The sequence below is a fragment of the Trichomonas vaginalis genome, chromosome IV (assembly GCF_026262505.1).
Source record: "Trichomonas vaginalis G3 chromosome IV, whole genome shotgun sequence".
NCBI lineage: Eukaryota > Parabasalia > Trichomonadida > Trichomonadidae > Trichomonas > Trichomonas vaginalis.
The window spans coordinates 29,377,915-29,399,880 of NC_067206.1; the positions used below are offsets into that span (position 1 = coordinate 29,377,915).

Here is a 21,966-nt window from a genome sequence, read left to right on the forward strand (position 1 = left end):
ATTTAAGTATTACTTTTCATTGTTTTTTAAAAAATATCTTTGCTTATTTGTTCACTTTTTTGACATTTATTATATGCTTTTTATCATATTTCCGATGATATGAATATATATTCTATATAAGAATGACGCTACATTCAATCTAAGACCAATATCTCAAAGAATTCCTCATTTAAGTATTACTTTTCATTTTTGATTCAATTTTCGAACGGTTTTCGTAAATTTTGCATCATTTCATTTTTTAATGGGAAAATCATCTATATTTAATCAAAAAAGAGCAAACTTTACAGACGAAAATAAAATATTTATCAGGGAACAATCTGATAAATACCAAAAATCAACATCGAGAGATGAAAAAACGAATATAATCAAACAAGTTCTTCAATATTTTAATATTAAATACGCCGAAAATGAATCTAAAGCTGTCAGAAGATATTTTAGTTATATTGCAGTTAAAAATATTCCCGCAGTTACTGGAAAATATCCTGATACAATTGTTCGCAAAGATATGCTTTATTCGCATGATCATACAAATATTATTAATTCAAATAATATTGAACGTTACTACCGTTGCATCGATCATTCTTGTCAAGCACGTTATTTAGTTAAAATTGAGAACAGTTCAGTTTCCGAAGATTTACAAAAGGAACATATACCCGAATGCAGACAATTTAAAAAGTTACAAAATGAAAAAAATGATCTTCATAAATCAATGACTCTGACAGAAATATACAATAAGGCAATGGCAAAATTTTCTGAAGACAACGGCACTTTTCAGCAGATTAAAAAATTTATGACAGAACTTGCTGTTGGTACTGATGAAAACCCATTAATTAAAGATTCATTGGTCAGGGAAGTTTATAATAAGTCCAGAAAATTTTCTGTTGGAGAAAAAATTACAGACGATGAAATTGCTAATTTTTGTTTAATAAATGGCGAGCAGTTTTTCATTGGCCATGATTTTCAAGCAAATTGTGAGACGATGTTTTTTGGTTTTGAGAAGGCAATTCAATTTGCAAAAGAAGCCACAGATTTATTTTGCGATGGAACTTTTAAAATTACACCAAAACATTTTCAAAAAGGACAGATGCTAACAATTATGATTTGTGAACCTTCAACAAATCAATATCTACCACTTTTATTTATATTCATGAAAAACCGCACATTTGAATCTTATAAGAAGGCATTTGAATATATTTTTACTGTCAAGGGTATTCAATTTTCAAAGCTAATTCAAATTCATTGTGATTTTGAAAAGGGAATGATAGAGGCACTTCAACAAATTTTCCCTAAAGTCCGTATAATTGGATGCCTATTTCATTTCAAACAAGCTTTACACAGGAAACTTGTAGCACTTTATACAAAAAATTTCAATACTTTACAAAATTCTTTATTTAAGCTATATTCTATTACTCCATTCATGTCTCATGAAGAATTTGTACTTACAATGCATATAATTAATCAAAATAAAGTTGATTCGATCAAAGATTATATTGATTATTTCAACAAAGTTTGGTTGCCGCACTACAATTTAATATCTCAATATAATAATGCAACTGCAATATTCACTAATGATTGCCTCGAGAGTATGCATTCAGAATTTTCTTCGTTAAAACATCCAAACATTTATGAAGCTATTAAGAAGATATCTCAAATCCAATTAGATAAATATAACGCCATCAAAAATAACCAGAAGATCGAGCGCCATATAAAAACCGTTATCACTGATAGCTACAAAAATTATATTCTTGACTGCTTTCAAAAAGAACTTGAGAAAACAATTTTTTCTATCAAACAATACAACGTAAGTGATCTTTCTTTGGCTCAGAACGAGATTTCTCCATATGGTTCCATAGAATCGAGTTCATTGTTCGAAAATATTCCAGTTCATGATGCAGATATACTCAAATCGATCGATCTAACAGATAAAGATACAATGATCACTAAGTTTATTAATGAAAAAAGAGAAAAAATTATGGCATTATTTAATGAAACATTAAATCATCCAGATTTTAATTCATCCACTCCAATTCAAACTAATTTTGAGCAAGCCGATACAAATCAAGGTTCAGATGCTCCAATTCGCTCCGAAAATTCAAATATTGCAGACTCTACAGATTTAGAACCAGAAAATCAAAACCATCCTTCTACAAATCAAATGTCTAGTAATCTAGAACATAAGCTGGACCTTCTTGATCATATTGAAAAACAATTATCGAAAATGCGCTCGTTATTGGGAATTCTTCCTACTACAAATGCTATTGTTGGGCCGTCAAAACAAGTTTCAGTTAATAGCAAGCAAAATTCTGAAAAAAATAAGAAAAAATCTTCCATAACAACAAAATCAAACAATAAAAAACAAAATTCATCCGACAATCCTCCTAAACGTAAAGCTCCTATTTCGGAAAGGATTCTCAGCGATAATAACTTATATTTTCAAGTTCATCGAAAGAGATCGAAAAGCAAACGTTCCACATCTACAGAGAAAAAGAATTGATATATGAAGTCTAATTCCTTTTATAACTACTATATTTTTATTCTTATGACTAAAAAATAATATATATTATTTAACAATTTTCATTTTTTCTTTTAACAATTTCGTTTTATTTCCATTTATTGTTAAATGATTTTTAGCATACACCTTTCTTTGTTCATCTTCTAAATACAATTTATTTTTTCTTAGATATAATTCTATTCATTCAATTCGATCGTCATTTTTCAGTACATGATCGTAATTTTCAATTATTGATCGCGATTTTACTTCAGAATTTGTTCGCAATATTGCTTATCAAAATTATATCTCTATTCTCTCATTTCTGTTTAGTCAATATCATTACACTCCTATTGTCTAAAAACATGCTATTAATTTTCTTAAAATTAAAAAAAAATATCAACTTTTAAAAACAGAAACTTAACATCCTTAGGTCAATGGATTTTGATGTGAGATACATTTAATCTGTTTTTCTTTTTTTATTTTAAATAATTGAATATTTATAGTTGTTATGGGTCTTACATCATGTAAAACGAATTTTCTTAAAGTAAATTTACTTTTTCTTCAATCTTTCTTACATATTTATTAAAAAAATTATCCAAAAAAAGATGTTTTAGAATGAAAAAAAAATAGAAAAATCTTCATTTATAGTCTTTCTTGAATGTATACGTTTTGATTTTTTTCTTTTTTAAAAAATTCAATTTCTAGAAAAATCGAGAAAAAATCATTTTCTTCTATTTTTTAGGACGCCATACCCATTGAAATCTCCTCTCAGGACGCCATAAACTATTCAATTATGGTGTAAACTTCTCAAAAATTGAATAGTTTACATCAGGACGCCTTAGGACGCCAACCCTTTACGCGCCCAAGCATATAATTTATTTTAATGATCGTGATGCATTTCTCATGCGTATTTTGAGTAAAAGTATTGTTTATTGAATTGCAGCAAGATAATGTTCTATTCAATCATATATAAAATTTAGAACAGCGAGAAAGGGACAGACTAGCCCATTGTCACTTTTTAATTTCGCAAATGAACGCTTATGGAGTGGAGTTTTTGGGTAAATCTGATTTGCTTATAAATGAAATAAAATCAAAAGAAACCATATTGGCATTATATTATGCAAAAATAAATGATCTTACTTAGTACTTTTAAAGTTAATTTCAGAAAAAATTTGACACAATGGTATCCGGCATATACAAGTGGTGTACAACCAAAATATAAGTTGGTTTAAACATATATTGCTATATCTCATGATCTTACTTAGTACTTTTAAAGTTAATTTCAGAAAAAATTTGACACAATGGTATCCGGCATATACAAGTGGTGTACAACCAAAATATAAGTTGGTTTAAACATATATTGCTATATCTCATGATCTTACTTAGTACTTTTAAAGTTAATTTCAGAAAAAATTTGACACAATGGTATCCGGCATATACAAGTGGTGTACAACCAAAATATAAGTTGGTTTAAACATATATTGCTATATCTCATGATCTTACTTAGTACTTTTAAAGTTAATTTCAGAAAAAATTTGACACAATGGTATCCGGCATATACAAGTGGTGTACAACCAAAATATAAGTTGGTTTAAACATATATTGCTATATCTCATGATCTTACTTAGTACTTTTAAAGTTAATTTCAGAAAAAATTTGACACAATGGTATCCGGCACATACAAGTGGTGTACAACCAAAATATAAGTTGGTTTAAACATATATTGCTATTATCTCATGATCTTACTTTGCAAATTAAAGGTCTGGATTCAGAGAGAAGTGTTAAAGTTATCAAAAAAGTCACAAGAGATTTCGAAGAAATGACACAATTTAAAAAAAGTCGAATGCAGCAGTATGCTTGAAGCTGTTCAGAAAGGTCTGAAAAATGATACACTTGATCCCAACATTGTTTACTCAACATTAAAAATATTATTGCAAAGAAAACATTTGATTTAATAAACATTTAATTTATTATAATTAATTTTTTATTACAGTATAGTAAAAAATGCTATAAATAAATTATTATATTTTATTAAAATGTGACTTTTAATAGTAAGTGAATAAAATAAATCAGGAATTGGGAACGAAATAAGGTTAATTAAAAATAATGAAAATTACAAGTTTAAGGTTAATGAAAAAGTGACAATGGGCGAGTTTGTCCCCCACTCCATTTCTCATGCGTATTTTGAGTAAAAGTATTGTTTATTGAATTGCAGCAAGATAATGTTCTATTTAATCATATATAAAATTTAGAACAGCAACAGTTTCAGATAATTAATTTTTGAACATAAAAAATGGTTGTTTAAAAATGATTATGATTATGAAACATAATTTGGAGGAAAAAAATTTTAAAATTTGTAAACTTGATCAATTATTTATAACAGTTCGTGTCTTTAAAATTTTTTGTATGTCATCTTTAAGTTAACTTGGTATTTAAGAGATCCAGCAACATAGCATCCCTTATTTTCAGTAGTCTCGATAATCTTTTTCATTCTATCTGGTTCAATTTCAGCATCAGTATTGATAGTAACATTGATCGTTTCGACTCTGGTTTGTGGTACTTTTGTGTATTCGTATTCAAGGTCTAAATCAAGCTTTGAATATTTGTACTTCTTGAAATCAAATATTGATTTAACTGTAGCACCAGCACAAGCGCCTAATGCCATTACAAGTGCCTCTGGAGGATCTGGATATTTTCCATTATCTCCTGTTGAAAAGATCATTGATTTTCCCTCTTCATTCTTGGATATCCAATCAAATCCATCTACAAGTTTTGTAGTAATCTTTGCAAAAGAGCGAGATGGAGTCGCTATCAAACTCATTTTTGTCAGAAATAATTATCGGAATTGAAAGTATAAAACATGAAACTGCAAATTAATGAATGGTCAATGCATTGGTAACATTGAGTGTGAATAGGATCATAATATTCCAGTGATTTGACGAAATTACTCATACTTTGAGTTCACAAATGTGGGAATTAAGATTCGAAGATAGATACGAAATATAACCAAAATAGAGATTCAGAGTTCAACTAAAATATTCACCAACGATGATTCGTTGATAAAAATTCCCAAATTTAATTTCCTTTACTGATAATAACAAACAATTGCAAAAAAAGAATAAAACTAATAAATATCCATCTACTTATGACACCTGTGTTCAAGTACGTTTAAGCGTGAAGATTTCAAGAGAGCGAACATTGATTTCCTTTCGCTAATTCTAGGTTTGACTATAAACATATTTGAATTAATTCTATTGATAGCGCTGAGTGGGATCTCTGGGAGCTGCCTTGGTTTGAAGTACGGCATTTCCAAAATTTCGCTGCAGGTAATTCTATACTTTGGATTTATATCTAAACAGCGTATAATAACATCTCGAAGTAATAGATCTTCAACTTCAGTTTCATCAAATTTGCCAGACGCTATTTTCTTTTTCAATTCTTCGATATCAAGAGAGAAAAATGGGTATTTCCGTGTTGCTAATAAATATAATGTGACTCCAACAGCCCAAACATCTGAAATTATAGTTAGTATACAAGTCTTGGGTATGGTGGCACTGCGTTCCACCTTACCCAATACTTGTGAATTTGACACTTTACAAAACCGTTAACGTATATTTTACAACATGAACGCAAAAACTAACTTAACCTTAAATATTTACAAAGCCGCCAACCACTTCACTAACAAACTCACTAATGTAAAAAATAAACGTTCTCACTATCGTTCTCACTAACAACTTCACTAATGTTCTCATAAATTTTCCTCAATATCTTCATCATCAGTGTTAACCCTATTGTAGTCATACTTGAAGCCATAAACTTTCTCTAACTTCTTAACGTACAATTTACATAACTTACCTTCATCATCGTATGGTTTAATGATATAACTATTTCTATCTTTATAAACAGTCAATGAAAAGTCAACTGGTCTCGGATGTATTTGAAAGAACATGTTATGCTCAGGAAGGAAGAATAAATGTTTAAATGTATGTTTGTTATATGTTTTGATTTGTATGAGTTGCTTTTGTTCTGTCATTAATCCAAATAAAATAAAAATAATTTTAAAAAATAAAATAAAAAATAAAATGATATCACCCCTCCTCACACGTAGAAAACATAGCACAAAAAATAAATTTAGGTGAAGTGGTGAGATCTAACCCGATTTCTAACCTCATTTCTACCCTGTTGAATTCATTGCTTTATACTCTCTCCTTTCTCCAACTCTTCTAACTTCTTCTTAAGTTCAGCAATGTTGTCCTCATGAAGTTTAATCTTTCTCAAAATTCCTTCTTTATCTAATGGTTGCTTTATCTTTCTAAACTGAACTCTACCATCCTTCATAGTATGAATGTAAAAACCTTCTGGAATAGTTCCTTATTTAATGTATTCTACCAAAAACTTTTGTTTCATTGCTTCAGTGACTTTATTTGTCATTTCAATCAAATAAAAATTTTAATATTAAATAAAAATAACGTTATTTTTTCAGTAAGGAAACGCAGGAGTTTTACGATTTATTTGAGGAGTAGGTTCTGGTTTAAATGTTGGAGTCGGTTTAGGAGTTGACTTTTGAACAGGAGTTTGTACTTCCATAGGTTCAGGAGTCATTGAAGGTTTGCTTGTGAAGGCGTTGTTTTCGAGTTTGTTTAACTTCAGCTACTTCAGTATTATTTACAACATTTGCTTTATTTCTTTTCAACATCATAACTGCTCCTGCTGTAGCTAGCAAACCTAGTGGGAGACCATATTTTATATAAGGACTTGACCAAATGCTATTTTTGACAGGAGCTGGTGGAACACCTAACCTTGGTGAGACTGCTCTTTGCCATTGTGCAGCTCGTAAGAAATATTCAATAGGTGCTCCATAATCGTTTGGTAAAGTTTGTTTCATAGATGGTGAAGGTTCACGAGAGCTTGATGAAGAACTCATTTATAAGCTTTAAAAATAAACGTTCATCCTTTATTCCTCACTGTCGTCCGTAGCTAAGTTATAGTCATCAATCTTATTATTGGATGCCATTAGCACGCACCTGAATGGCAAAGCAACAATCCCTCATAAATCCAATAAGTGGCTTTGGTACTTTTCAGTTGCTAGTTCAATAGGTCCTTTAACAGACAATTTGTATGTTATTGGAGCAGTAGATGTTTGACCTTGCTGGAAGCAAAAGTCCACTTCTGTTGGAAAACCACATAAGAAATGTGTGTTGTCATAGCTATCCCATTTATGTTCCACACTACCATCATCCACCAATGACCTCATAACATCTTCATTAAATCCTATCATATCATTGTTTGTATTGCAAGCGTTCGCAACCATTTCATAAAATACAGGTCCATATGATTTTTCAGGTTCTGCAGGCATATTTCCATAAGCTCCCATGGAAAGCTGAAGATATTTAAACTTAGGGTTCTCAAAATTAACATAATAGTTGTCTTTCTTTCTAAATAGTGCCCAAATACTTTTAACATTAATAGGCGTATAAGCTGCTGTAAATGTTGCACTTGAACTATCTGTATTCTTTGAGAATGAACCGTCCATAGGAATCCAATCCATAACTTTAACAGGAAAACATAAAGCCTCGTTTGTATAATGTTCTACAAGTTCTGTATAAATGTTAGGGTCTAAAGAGAATGACTTTGGATGAATGAAACATTCATTAAAATCCATCTTTGTTCGAAATAGTTGCTGGGTTACAGTTGTAATAGTAACTGTTCCACTAGCTTCTACTGCCTTCGTTATCATAGTGAATGGTTCATTCCATGGAACAAATTTATTTGTCGGTGGATTTGAATCTGAAGCAAATGCAACTTTAAGAGTTGGATTGAAAGCAATGATATCATTTACAGATATAGATGTGCATTGTAAGGCGTCGCTACTGAACTTTACTTTAAGCTGAATGTTTCCTGCAAAAGCTGGAATAAATCGAATAGCTTCTAATGGAAGGAATCTTCTAACAGGAATTCTTAAACGAAGCTTAAAATCAAATGATTTTCCTGCTGTAATTGGACCACTAACAATTTGTCCTGTTCTGCATGTTCCCGAATGACTCCATACATCTTCATGTCGAGTCTTTGAGAAAACATCTACTTTCTTTATTTGTTCGGTAGTTTGTGAGTTTGAAGTTATATATGCTTCTTCTCTTGCGTTGTCTTGAGAATATACGATACGACCATTTGCAAGGATTTGATATCCAGCAACTGCATAGAAAGCGTCATCGAAACCAATCCAAAATCCTGGTGGGTTTGTTTTATTGGAACCTGAACCAATTTCTTTATCTACAATAAATTGACCTTCCATTTTATACGTAATGAATGTATTGTAAAGGTCCAACATATTTTCACCAGGAGGTGAGAGATTGAATGTTACCCATGTGTTATCTTTAGCAGTTCCAGGTTGTGATGGAATCTTTGCGTCAGAATATTTTCTATTAGTGTCACCAATTTGAACTGCATTGTCTATGATATCGAAATATGAGCGAATCTGATGAATATGCTCTGCTGGAGTAAATTCGTTTAACTGTTCGTTCTGCATGTATTTACTTCGGATAAAAATATCTATTTACTTCATTATTCTCACTCTTCTTCTTGGCATTCGTGGTGGAAGTTGTTTCTTGACATTTTCAATGAACTGTACATTCTCTTTTGTCTCAACTTCTTTCACTGGCGGGTCAGGGTTCTTTGACTCGGTTTGTTTTTCAATGAAATTCACGAACTTTGCAATAAGCTCTTGGTTCGTTATTGAAAGTACATCTGGCTTCTTTTCTTCTGGTTCTATTGACTTTTCAGTTTGAACAGAAGGTTTTAACATGGACTTCACCCTTGCCATGCACCATTAATGTTGTCGCTTTCTGCATTCGCTAATGGAACCTTTCTTTTTCTTACGTATATTTTACCATCTTTACTCTGACTTACGTAATAGAAAGGATGTTGTATTCCTCTTGCGTCATTTAATATAATAGACTCTCGCTCTGATTTTGACAAGCTCATTTTACATCGGTTAAAGTTTTAATTTTGTTTTTTATCTGCAGTCAAATGACTCAGACAAGCCCTACGGACAAGACCCAAGGGGTCATAGATGTTGAAGCATTGAAGAAAGAAATTCGTGAGCAAATTTTATCCGAACTGAAGGAACAAAAACAAGAACAAAAGCCAGAGAGACCAAAGAGAAAACTTAGTGAAAAACAACTTGCTGCATTAGCTGCTGGAAGACAAAAGAACCCACGTTTGCTGGCGAAGAAAGCTAGAGAAGAAGCTGAAGCAAAAGCTAAAGAAGCTGAAGCAAAGAAAGAGTAAATGGTTTATTTTTATCCGAATTAAATGTATAGACAAATACCTTTATCTGTTGCGTTCAGTAGTGAAAACCCTGACGTCAAAATAAAGGGGAACAGAGTAACGTTTAAGTTTCCAACAGACTGGATTGTGAACATAAATGAAGAGAAGTACATTGGCATAACATCTATGTATATAACACGTGCTTTCAGAAAGGTTGACTTTATACTTCAAGTCGAGATAGAAAATGACGAACAGTCTTTAAGCGCCCAAAACATTCACATATACAAATACTTTAAAGACGATACAACATTGTTGCAATGTATGATTTCATTTAATGAATGTTCGAGAAAAAGTTAACATTGAAGTACAAACTTTACAGCCTTTACGTGAGTTTCTTGCACAACTGAAAGAAGAAGGTAGTCAGCCACAACTTATAGACTTTCATTATGAATTTAATGAAAATGAAGATGGAACACATGACTGTCAGTTTGTTGTATTCTCACCATTCAATGAAGTCGCTAAAAGAAAAAAAATCCATTACGTATAAGATTTCAAATCTCTGAACCAATGATGATTTCAAGAATGTTTTCAATTATGATGCAATGCTTCCGAGGAAAAATGAATTTTCAAAGATTGTAACACCTGGCATTTGGGATAGAAAGCAAGCTATATTATATTCAAACTTAAGTAAGGGAGTTGAAAATGAGTTCATTGGTCATACAAGAACTTCACCACTTCCTAACCCTAAATACTATAAATTAACTGGCTTCAATCGTGAGTTTTGGATAGACATGTTCTCCACTCATGACCATAACTGCCCAGTGTTCTTACCTCCAGACCATAAGGACTGTCTCTACATTGAAGCACAACTCTTAAACTCTACCATCGCAGTATTGTAAATGACCACATGGGCTTCGCCCTTGCCGCTAGCGGCTTATTTTTATCATGAATGACCTCATTGCTGACAAAAATAAATGACCTCAGAACTTCAACTTACGAATAAAGCTTGTTTTAGTCGTTATTGAGAAGTTAAACTTTTCAGCAAAGCAAGGACTAGAAGACTTACATAAGTCAAATCCAATCTCTTGACCGTCATAAAGTGCTTTATATAAACTTCATAAACTGAACTCAGAGTCTTTGTCAAATTTTCCTTGCGGAACCATTAAACCTTTATCTTCATCATAGAAACACTGAACAGAGTCAGGAAACATTTCATTAGCGGTTAAAGCAATAACATCTTGCTTCACGCCTTTCATTCTGCAGTGAAATGCAACTTCATTTAAATCATTCGTGAGTAAGTCTATGTAAGTCTTCTTTCCACAAAATATTGACTTGTATGCTAAACTTTGTTTTCCAGGTGTTATTTCTGCGAAGTCGCTATGAAATTGACCAAGGTTTTTACCAATGAGAACTCTTCCATAACGTTTCTCAAACTCTTCAGCTAAACGAGGATATCTTCATTGTAGAGATGCATATCTGTCGCTATAGGCTATAAAAACCATAAGTCCTCAGCAGTACAGAATACTTCACACATTATTCTCTTCGACATAGACAGAATGTTAACACCAAGTGGACAGAAGTTAAAGTGTCTGCAAATGCTTTTCGTTAGCTTGAAAATAGTTTTATCTGAACCATCCAAACCTTCGAACTTCACTATATGGTTGTAGTTTCTGATGGCATATCTTATAGCATCTTTGTCATTTACTATGGTTATTTTTGACTCAATAGGAGATAGAATAGTTTTGCCATAAATACTGTTCAGAATGAGCTTTATATTTTCTTGCAAAGGATTTCCTTCTTTCTTATACTTTAACCTTAACTCAAACAACTTCTTTACTTCATCTCTTATTCTAATATCTCTGTTTCCATCGTAATAGTATCCTTGCAACACTTCACATTTGACACCTTGATATTTTATGAGGTCTTGTAATGTTATATGGTCAACATACATTAAACAGCAAGTGTTTGAACTTCTGGGAACGTTAAGTTCTGGATTTAGTTCAGGGTCACAAACTATTAAAGGAAAGTGTCTATGTATTCCAATCTCTGTTATCTTAATGAGAACAAAGAAGCCAGACATAAACTTTTCACCAATGGGTTCCTTTTGGTCGTCATCGAATAAATGTCTCATGAGATACTCTGTGCTTAACATTTCTTTCTTCATAACCTTTGGAATACCTTCTAAAGTATACAATCTTGCTATAGCGGATGGATATAATGAAACAGCGTCGAAGTCAGCAATGAGTTTCTTTTTGCTCTTTTGTTTCATGTTATCTGACAACATACATCTTCCACCTTGAATGCATCTCGAAATAAATTCTCTTGGTTTATTTGAGAGGTCATAAATTTCCATTCGGGAAGTACACTCTGTTCTCAAACAATTTGTTAGCAATAGAACAAATACTAACGTAGTCATAAACGTTTAAATCAAATTCTTTCAATATGTCATTGCGGAACTTAACAAAACCTTCTCTTAAAATTCTTACATCTTGTTTGCAATAAAATGAGCTATATTTTTCTAAGTCGAAGTGGTTTTCATCTATTCTGCAACCTTTGATGGAATCTATGTTTTCATGAACGTATCTGCATCCTGGATAAACTTACATGCTTCAGAAATGACACCAGTTCTGTTGTCATTTGCTAACAAAACACTGCTGTAGTAGTTGTATGGAAATACTTCTTTCGGTCCTGTTTGTAAGTTAAACATAGCAGGAAATAGTTTAAGCTTCTTATTTATAACACTGTAAGAGTCTTTTATAATAATTGCCCTTCCTTTATATAAGCCAGTTATTTGCATTGTTCGTGAACCTTTAATGATGGGAGTTCCTTTCACTTCTGTCATGTGTCTTAAGATGAAGTTTATATCATAACTGAGGTTATGGAAATATATTAAACTCTTGTCAGGAAGTCGTTCCAAAAATTCTGTTGCACAGTTCTGACCCCAAATGCTTTCACTCACTGAACCATCTTCACTGTCATAACAGATGTTAAAAGCTTTATGAAAGCCGTCTGTGCTACACTCAAAGTCAGCAAAGAAAACGTGCTCAGGAATGAACTTGCACTTATTTTTATTTACTTCTTTTGACTCGGCTTTCTTCTTCAGTTGTACACAATACTTTGGAGCATATGTCAAATCTTTAAATGGTGCAAGGTTCTGTTTATATAAGTCAGTCGTATATGTGAAAAGTTCTCCATAAGAAATAGGTTCGAAATATTTGCACTCCCACAATGTTTTCATAACATCCCATAGTGGTGTTGTTCTATCATAACGAACTACATATTTATCTTCTCTCTTTGTATAAATCTTCATTTGTTTCTCAATGTTCATTCCACCACACTCCTTCAAGATTTCTATATAGTTGCGAATGAAATATGTTGTCATTGGTAATCTTTCGTTTAGCATGTAGTGGTCTTCAACAAGAAGTAAGTCAATAGTTCGAACAGTTTTACATTCTTTTGGTATGTATCTCTTTATTTCATTATGTCTTGAGTCATTGAAATAACCAATGGTAACATTAAATGCTATACCTGTTGTCAGAAATTTCTTGTACTTTACTTTGAGGAAAGTCTCTAACACGAATGACTTCTCTCATGTGGTCAATAGTTTCTTCATTTACTCCAGCCTGAATGCAAGCATAAACGAAACAATTGTCTTCTGTCATAAGTGTTGCAGTTCTTTTGTTCAGTTCATTGAAGATTTGGTAGCGTTCAAGATTTATAGGTAATGTGCAAAGATACTTCCAGAACTGACCGCTTCTCTTCTTATAAAACTTCTTTTCACCATTATCTTTCCAAAAGCTTTCTATAAGTGCTGGGTTTCCTGTTTGCTTAAGAGCTTCCAAAATGGCTTTCTGGTCATTTGTCAGTGTGCTTTCATCTCTATATGGTCTCTTTTTTGGTTTGCCTTTCTTTACATCTGACATCGTTAAGCCTTCATATTCTGTTAAATCATACATCTTTATTTCAGTAAGATTCTTTATGTTTGTCAAGAAGAAGTCATAGTGCATTTCAACAATACCTGCAGCATTTGCTTCTATCTCTGATATAAAGTTCTCCTTCAAGAGCTGATGTAGTAGTGTTCCAATATTATTGAGGTTTAACGTAGAACATTCATACTTTCCACCAAGTTTATAACATACCATCCATCTCTGTTGGGAGTTTATTTTAATCTTCTCTAAGAGTCTCATGAAAACCTTACCGAAATGTTTGTGTAAGTAGTCTCTGTTTGGTTCATCTAAAGCTTCGATGTTAAAGTCAATGAGTCTATTGCCTGACTTCACATTTCTCTTCCTATTCTCTTCATCTTTCTTTAACCATCTCTCACCTTCTTTTGGTTTGTCGTCAATGGAACGAATGACATCGTTAGCTTTGCGAACTTGTTCTATAGCGCTCTTAAACATCTCTCTTCTCTGTTGTTTCAGTGTGTCGTCTCTCTTTCGTGTTTCACCAATGTTTGCATTTGTTATGTCAAACATCTCTTGACGAACATCATGCGAAAGAGCTTTACGAGTATGACCAATGTTTGCATTTGTTATGTCAAACATCTCTTGACGAACATCATGCGAAAGAGCTTTACGAGTATGACCAATGTTTGCATTTGTTATGTCAAACATTTCTCTTCTTACTTCATGAGGTACTGAACGTCTATGATATAAGTCAATAGCAACGTCATTTAAAGGAAATGCTATTGCATGGACTTCGTCCTCGCCGCGTTGCGGCTTTATGAACTCATGAATTCTATCATAACTTATTGCACCATTATAGTCTTTAATGAAGTCAGCAAGTGCTTTTTTGTTTGTTGCGTAATGCTTTGCAACATCTATGTTAGCTTCTGTAAGAAGTTGTTTTATTTCCGAGTGTTCTAACTTAGACAACTTCCGATACATCTTTAGTAGGAAATAAAAAAAATATTTTTGAAAAAATTAGATTAGATTTTTTTAAGTTATTTTTCAAAATAATTTAATATTTTTATTATAATGAAACACATGCAAGATTGCAAGTTCTTTTCATACAATGCTCTCGCTACTGCCATCAAGAATGAGTTCAATAATGCTTCAAATGTTAATGTTATCTTTAACAAGAAGTTTGTGAAAGAATCTAAGTTTGGTCAGTATGTCAGACCATTAGCTATTGTCATTGACCGCAAACGTTATACTTCACAAGAGTTAGCAGTAGTTTTGAAACAAAAGAGTTTCTTCGTGAATGTCAAAGATACTCATTATACTGTCATAAAGAACTCTAACATTGACTTCTTCAGTATTGCTATGAATCTTTCCGAACAGAAAGAATATAAGAAGGGTGAAACAAATGTGAAATATTATCCTTCATCTCTGAAGACAATAACGAACAAAAATGTTATACATAAGCTCCTACCAAAGGTTGAAGAAGCTTCAATTGACATTGACGAAGGAAGTGAAATGGTTGAAGAAATTGACCCTGAAGCTATTTAAGCAAAAATATATTTTTGGTTAGTATTCATATGGATATTTTACAACAATTCCCCAATGTATAAACTTTTCATATGCTTTTTCATAAGCTTTATATACCTTCAGAAATTTTGCATAATCTTTAGAAGCATTTAGATATTGTTTAAATGCTTTGTATGTCTTCAGAAATTTTGCATAATCTTTTACATGTTGTTCGTTCTCTTCTTCTGTCATGAGTTCCGAATATTCTAAATTCATGTTCTTTCATATGAGATAAAATTTTATAAAAAAAATAAAATTAGCTTAGATTTTTTTTTATTCTTCCTCTTTGAAGTTGTCAAAATACTCTGTTATTTTTTCTTTCAGTAGCGGTAAGTCTTCTTTGAATGTAAGTATTGTACAACCTTTAATATCATAGTGTGTTTGAGGTAACGTATCTTGAACTATTTGTTTCACATCTTCATTTGGGGTCATTGAAATCGGTAAGTTTTCGCGATAGAACCAATTTCTGTCAGATTTGTAAATCTTAGCAAGGTCGTAAAAGCTTTTGTTGTTTCTTCTGACTAAATGCAACATAACCATATCTTTATCTTCTTCATTTTCCATCTCTTCAGTATAAATCATATACTTATAGTTCTTTTCCTTTCCTTTTGGTACCGAACGTGGTATTCTTTTCTGAATGCTTTTGTCTTTTGCTTCAAGCTTGTTCTCTAGCTCTTCACGTTCTTGTCTATGAATTTCGTCAAGAAGTCTGTAAACATGCCATGCATAACGAGGAGAAGCCCACATTGCAACAGCATTTACAAGAAGTCTATGTACATAATATCCTCTCAAACCGTTTGGCAATTTTTCACGATTTTCATAGAGTTTTGGCGACTGGGGTTTTTTACTTACTCGCTGTTCTTCACTGTTTTCATAGAGTTTTGGCGACTGCGGTTTTTTACTTACTCGCTGTTCTTCACTGTTTTCAGAAAAAAGTATGTCTCGCTGTGCTTCGCTCAAAAGTTCTTGTGTGCTTTGGTTCCTAAACCAGTCTTGTGGTTTCTTAGTATCTGGAGCAAAACATGCTGTCAAAATACTTTGCATTTGGTACATATCGTCTTTGACCGAACGAATGAGACGGAGTTGTTTGTTAAACTGTATGTACTCATATTCTTCATTTATAGCTTCATGGACTATAACTGTTGTTGTGTTCTCTGTTGTTGACATATCTGTCTTTACATACAAAATAAAAAAATAAATAAAAATAAAACTAACTTTATTTTTTCTATCTTAAGGAAATTCATGAAATTTGGTCATTTTTCAGCAAAAATATATTTTAGGGTAGAAGGTTAGATCTAACCTCTTTTCTAACCTGTTTTCTACCCTCTCGAATTTTCATGATTTCATCGTACATGTTTTGTCAAAACTTCTTCGTAAATGTTTTGTCAAAACTTCTTCATCGTACATGTTTTGTCAAAACTTCTTCGTAAATGTTTTGTCAAAACTTCTTCATCGTAAATGTTTTGTCAAGACTTCTTCTTCGTAAATGTTTTGTCAAGACTTCTTCGTAATGAGCGTAAATCAGACAAAAATATATTTTAGGGTAGAAGGTTAGATCTAACCTCTTTTCTAACCTCTTTTCTACCCTCTTGAATTTGTCATGATTTCATCGTAAATGTTTTGTCAAGACTTCTTCGTAATGAGCGTAAATCAGACAAAAATATATTTTAGGGTAGAAGGTTAGATCTAACCTCTTTTCTAACCTCTTTTCTACCCTCTTGAATTTGTCATGATTTCATCGTAAATGTTTTGTCAAGACTTCTTCATCGTAATGAGCGTAAATCAGACAAAAATATATTTTAGGGTAGAAGGTTAGATCTAACCTCTTTTCTAACCTCTTTTCTACCCTCTTGAATTTGTCATGATTTCATCGTAAATGTTTTGTCAAGACTTCTTCGTAATGAGCGTAAATCAGACAAAAATATATTTTAGGGTAGAAGGTTAGATCTAACCTCTTTTCTAACCTCTTTTCTACCCTCTTGAATTTGTCATGATTTCATCGTAAATGTTTTGTCAAGACTTCTTCATCGTAATGAGCGTAAATCAGACAAAAATAATGTTTAGGGTAGAAGGTTAGATCTAACCTGTTTTCTAACCTCTTTTCTACCCCAGTTATTTTATAAGCGTTTCACATGGTAAACGTTATGAATTCGTGAGACTCTAAACAGTTTTGTAGCTTCTATTTCTTCTTTTAGTACATCGAATGTTTTAACGATACCGAAAGTTTCTTTATACTTCTTCTTGACGTCAGATAGAAGGAAATCTTCTGCAGTTGGATAGTTTTTGTTCAGAAATTCTAACATGTCCATTTTATCTTCTACCGGCTTCTCTGCTTCTTTCTTTAAGTCTGCATAGTCGTTTCTCATTCTTTCTATCTCTTTGACGGAGTAGTTATATTTCCTAATTGCTGCCTTACATTTAGAACATTGCGGGTTCATTTTTGCGTTATACATTGAAATAAAACCAGCTAAAACAACTAAAGCGTCAATGGTTTTCTTTAACTCAAAAGTTGCTGGTTTTATTTGTTCATTCCATACCTTACATCTTCTATCTTTATCTCTTATCTGCCATACACATTCAGCAACTAACGAAACAAAGTTGTCGTAGGTCTTAAATTCTTCAGATGTATATATGTCAGAAACATTCTTATATACCATGTCGCAATCTTTGTCCATAACCTTATGGTTGCAATGAAATCCAAGGAATTCATAATTTACTTTACGTATGAACTTCTTTATTTCTACTGAGTCAGTTGGTTTCACTTCTATTTCATCGAATTCAGGAATAGTGAGTTTTTGCTGCTGAATTTCAGGTAGTTTAGGCAAATGGTCAATAATGTCCTGCATTTCATAAAGATACTGTTCATTTGTTTCATCTTTCGCACTACAGTCTAAATTACTTGTTAAAAGTTCTTGCTTTATCTTCTGGATTTCTGTTTCAAAAGTATATGAAGAAGGAATGAAGCTTTTCATCTCTACTAACATTGACGTAGGATTCATGACTAACGAGTTTGGTGCCGTTGTTTGAATTGTTGTTGTGCCGATTGTTGAAATCATATCTTTACATACAAAATAAAAAAATAAAAAAAAAATAAAACTAACTTTATTTTTTTATTTCGGGAAAATTCATGAAAATTCAAGAGGGTAGAAAACAGGTTAGAAAACAGGTTAGATCTAACCTTCTACCCTAAATTATATTTTTGGGTCCTTTACACTCATTACGAAGAAGTCTTGACAAAACATGTACGTTCATGTTTGACAAAACATTTACGAAGAAGTCATGAAAATTCAAGAGGGTAGAAAACAGGTTAGAAAACAGGTGAGATCTAACCTTCTACCCTAAATTATATTTTTGTCTGATTTACACTCATTACGAAGAAGTCTTGACAAAACATTTACGAAGAAGTCTTGACAAAACATTTACGATGAAATCATGACAAATTCAAGAGGGTAGAAAAGAGGTTAGAAAAGAGGTTAGATCTAACCTTCTACCCTAAATTATATTTTTGGGTCCTTTACACTCATTACGAAGAAGTCTTGACAAAACATTTACGAAGAAGTCATGAAAATTCAAGAGGGTAGAAAAGAGGTTAGAAAACAGGTTAGATCTAACCTTCTACCCTAAATTATATTTTTGGGTCCTTTACACTCATTACGAAGAAGTCTTGACAAAACATTTACGAAGAAGTCTTGACAAAACATTTACGATGAAATCATGACAAATTCAAGAGGGTAGAAAAGAGGTTAGAAAAGAGGTTAGATCTAACCTTCTACCCTAAATTATATTTTTGGGTCCTTTACACTCATTACGAAGAAGTCTTGACAAAACATTTACGAAGAAGTCATGAAAATTCAAGAGGGTAGAAAAGAGGTTAGAAAACAGGTTAGATCTAACCTTCTACCCTAAATTATATTTTTGGGTCCTTTACACTCATTACGAAGAAGTCTTGACAAAACATTTACGAAGAAGTCTTGACAAAACATTTACGTTCATGTTTGACAAAACATTTACGTTCATGTTTGACAAAACATTTACGAAGAAGTCTTGACAAAACATTTACGATGAAATCATGACAAAACATTTACGATGAAATCATGACAAAAACATTCATGAAAATTCACGAGGGTAGAAAAGAGGTTAGAAAACAGGTTAGATCTAACCTTCTACCCTAAATTATATTTTTGGGTCCTTTACACTCATTACGAAGAAGTCTTGACAAAACATTTACGAAGAAGTCTTGACAAAACATTTACGAAGAAGTCTTGACAAAACATTTACGTTCATGTTTGACAAAACATTTACGATGAAATCATGACAAAACATTCATGAAAATTCATGAAAATTCATGAAAATTCAAGAGGTTAGAAAACAGGTTAGAAAACAGGTTAGATCTAACCTTCTACCCTAAATTATATTTTTTTGGTGTAAATTTATGACAAAAATAAATGGTACCATTAATAATACATGACTGTTCTCATTCATGTCTGATTTACATCTAATGAAAAAGTTTAGAAGAATTTTCTTATTCTTTCTGGCTTATTTTTGTCTTTCCAGTACTCCCGCTCTAATGGTCCCAGATGTGTTGGCTTTGACTCTCTCAAGTTCTTAGATGGTATAACATCTTCAACACCTCCTTCATATCTTACTTTATAAGTGTCATCGTTTATGTTATAGCCAAGTATTTCAATAACCACTCCTCGCTTTGCTTCGTCAATGGTTTCAGCAAGTTTGCCATTACTACTTTCGACTAATTTATGTCGAGGGTAAAATGCTATGGAGTCGTCAGCAGCTTTTATAAGATATCCATTACCTTGCGTAGAGTCTACGATATAATAATTTCGACTTAACCTTAAACGTTTCTTTGTCAACGGTTTGTCGTCAAGAACTACACGAACTTTTGTACCAGGAATGAGGGTAAATTGTGTTGAATTTCTGATATTTTGTGTTTGGCTTCGTTTCTTTTGTATATACTTTTCTTCTTGTTGTTGTGTCATTGAATTTGGTGTATGTCCTGTTGTAGAATGTGTTGAGGAATTATATACTTCGAGAAAATGTTTCATTGTTTCTTCGGTAAAGTCTCGCTCTTGGTTTAAATCTCTGAGAGTCCTTATGAAGCGGTTTATGATGCCGAGTATGTTATGGTTATGGTCTTCAGTAGTGTAGTGAGTTATGTTATGCTTAATGAGAAATTCTGTGATTTCATTGCTGAGGTATGCACTGTCTTGGTCTGATGTTAAAGTACTTGGGTTATGTTCTGCTACAAACTTTTGTAAAACTCTTAACACTTCACGAGTTCCTTTATTTTTCATTGGATATGCATATGCTTTACGAGTGTTAACATTTATGAAGATGAGGAATGGTTTATGTCCTCCTTTTCTGCTTTGAATGAGAGTGTCAAATTGGTATGCGTCAGGAGTGTTGGAGTAAATTGGTAAAAAGTAGTCGTAAGGGTTTATTTTTGTTTGATGTACAACATTTTTGTCAAAGAACCTTTTCACTTCAGCTCTGTTAGTAAATCCCCAACTCTTTGCAGCTTCATTGAACTTCTTAAATGACCTCCATGGATGTTGTTCGAATACTTCTTTCAAGCTCATTTATGTAAAGTTAAAGAGTTTAACCAACTCGTATCCAAGCGTGCATTGTTATATAAGGAGGCATATAATCTTTTCCATTACCTGCTGGGTCTGTAATACCAGCTACAACATGTGTATGATTTCCTGCAGTTCCACAGAAAATACCTGTGCTAACATCTTTGGGGTCATCTGAGATATCATATCTATTCATTCCCTGTCTATCCGAACCCGCTGCAAGATTTATATAACCTCTTTTTGTTATTGAATGTGAATGGTTTCCTTCCACAGATGTTCTTCCACTGAACCTATGCATATGTGAAGGAAGGTTTTCAATACCTATTTTCTTTGAACCTCCCATCTTCATTGACTGCGTATTAGTGTAGAATGGAAAACTGTCAACTATTTCATACCATCTACCACCAAATAAAGTGTTTGGATTTATTGGATTCATAGACGTATAAACAGCTCCTATAGGATATATTAAATCATATATGCTCATAACTCTATAAACATATTCTAAAGAACTTATGTCATTAAATACCATTTGGAATGTATCTCCCGGATGAAATGTTGCATTTGTTCCACTTTTATAATGTAATGTTAGTTCAATAGAATTATCCAAGAAAAATTCAAAAGTATCTGGTTGAAGACCTCTAACAAATTCAAATGGAGTTGCTGGTTCACCATTTATAATTTCTGTTGTAAATGTCATTGTATCTGGTTTCGAAAATTTCTTTGTTAGTTCTGCATCCACATAAGTTTTATCTGCTTTTTTATCTAACATTGCTGGTTAGTTCATGTGTTTCAAAGTTTCTGACATGACCTTCGATATTCATACATTTGTTATTTAAGGAGTTTAGTGTATCTTTTACGCTTGTACTTGGATTCTCTAAAGGTGCACTTGAACCAAGGGTATAGTTCAATATTATGTCGTCTGCTCTAACAGTAGTGAAGGATTTATGTGTATGGTTCTTGTCAGCTTTACTGTCTAATGTAGCTTGAAGTTCATTTATATCGGAGATGTTGTGTTTATGAGATTTCAAAACTTTGTTCATTGCTTCGAGTTCAACTTTGTCAGCTTTACTTTTAATAGCATCTTCAAACGTTATTTTTGACTTAACTCTCAAAGTAAATCTTGGTTCAACTAATACACCGTTAACATTGAAAG

General features: G+C 32.3%; 8 protein-coding genes and 5 pseudogenes across 13 annotated transcripts, besides 6 other annotated features; 4 read left to right on the plus strand and 9 right to left on the minus strand.

The window, feature by feature from the left end:
* Positions 1-3,355: part of a mobile genetic element that runs on past the window's edge.
* On the plus strand, positions 242-2,494 carry TVAGG3_0190150 (MULE transposase domain-containing protein; the record flags this gene model as incomplete). The annotated part of the gene is made up of 1 exon (XM_001286891.2): positions 242-2,494. The coding sequence occupies one exon, from the start codon at positions 242-244 to the stop codon at positions 2,492-2,494; it is 2,253 nt and encodes a 750-aa protein (XP_001286892.2).
* Positions 3,356-3,477: 122 nt separating the features above from the next.
* Positions 3,478-3,515: a terminal%2Cinverted (terminal inverted repeat of MuDR-5_TvMULE4 transposon ID:TVAGG3_0190160).
* Positions 3,478-4,658: a mobile genetic element.
* Positions 4,621-4,658: a terminal%2Cinverted (terminal inverted repeat of MuDR-5_TvMULE4 transposon ID:TVAGG3_0190160).
* Positions 4,659-4,883: 225 nt separating this feature from the next.
* On the minus strand, positions 4,884-5,312 carry TVAGG3_0190170 (YhfA family; the record flags this gene model as incomplete). The annotated part of the gene is made up of 1 exon (XM_001316334.1): positions 4,884-5,312. The coding sequence occupies one exon, from the start codon at positions 5,310-5,312 to the stop codon at positions 4,884-4,886; it is 429 nt and encodes a 142-aa protein (XP_001316369.1).
* Positions 5,313-6,014: 702 nt separating this feature from the next.
* Positions 6,015-6,698: a terminal%2Cinverted (terminal inverted repeat of Maverick-1C transposon ID:TVAGG3_0190180).
* Positions 6,015-21,966: part of a mobile genetic element that runs on past the window's edge.
* On the minus strand, positions 9,048-9,286 carry TVAGG3_0190190 (annotated as a pseudogene). The gene has a single exon. A coding segment is annotated over exon 1 (239 nt).
* TVAGG3_0190200 (uncharacterized protein) lies at positions 9,518-9,778 on the plus strand (the record flags this gene model as incomplete). The annotated part of the gene is made up of 1 exon (XM_051225941.1): positions 9,518-9,778. The coding sequence occupies one exon, from the start codon at positions 9,518-9,520 to the stop codon at positions 9,776-9,778; it is 261 nt and encodes an 86-aa protein (XP_051110927.1).
* Positions 9,803-10,574, plus strand: TVAGG3_0190210 (annotated as a pseudogene). The gene has a single exon. A coding segment is annotated over exon 1 (772 nt).
* On the minus strand, positions 11,584-12,995 carry TVAGG3_0190220 (annotated as a pseudogene). The gene has a single exon. A coding segment is annotated over exon 1 (1,412 nt).
* Positions 13,859-14,643, minus strand: TVAGG3_0190230 (organellar and viral DNA polymerase type B; the record flags this gene model as incomplete). The annotated part of the gene is made up of 1 exon (XM_051225942.1): positions 13,859-14,643. A coding segment is annotated over one exon (785 nt), but the record flags the coding sequence as incomplete, so codon positions are not given.
* TVAGG3_0190240 (uncharacterized protein) lies at positions 14,734-15,207 on the plus strand (the record flags this gene model as incomplete). The annotated part of the gene is made up of 1 exon (XM_051225943.1): positions 14,734-15,207. One exon carries the CDS (start codon positions 14,734-14,736, stop codon positions 15,205-15,207), a length of 474 nt encoding a protein of 157 aa, XP_051110929.1.
* On the minus strand, positions 15,499-16,143 carry TVAGG3_0190250 (KilA, N-terminal/APSES-type HTH, DNA-binding family; the record flags this gene model as incomplete). The annotated part of the gene is made up of 1 exon (XM_051225944.1): positions 15,499-16,143. A coding segment is annotated over one exon (645 nt), but the record flags the coding sequence as incomplete, so codon positions are not given.
* On the minus strand, positions 17,343-18,281 carry TVAGG3_0190260 (organellar and viral DNA polymerase type B; the record flags this gene model as incomplete). Its single annotated transcript, XM_051225945.1, has 1 exon — positions 17,343-18,281. One exon carries the CDS (start codon positions 18,279-18,281, stop codon positions 17,343-17,345), a length of 939 nt encoding a protein of 312 aa, XP_051110931.1.
* TVAGG3_0190270 lies at positions 19,734-20,203 on the minus strand (annotated as a pseudogene). Its single transcript has one exon. A coding segment is annotated over exon 1 (470 nt).
* Positions 20,260-20,819, minus strand: TVAGG3_0190280 (integrase core domain containing protein family; the record flags this gene model as incomplete). Its single annotated transcript, XM_051225946.1, has 1 exon — positions 20,260-20,819. A coding segment is annotated over one exon (560 nt), but the record flags the coding sequence as incomplete, so codon positions are not given.
* TVAGG3_0190290 lies at positions 21,085-21,853 on the minus strand (annotated as a pseudogene). The gene has a single exon. A coding segment is annotated over exon 1 (769 nt).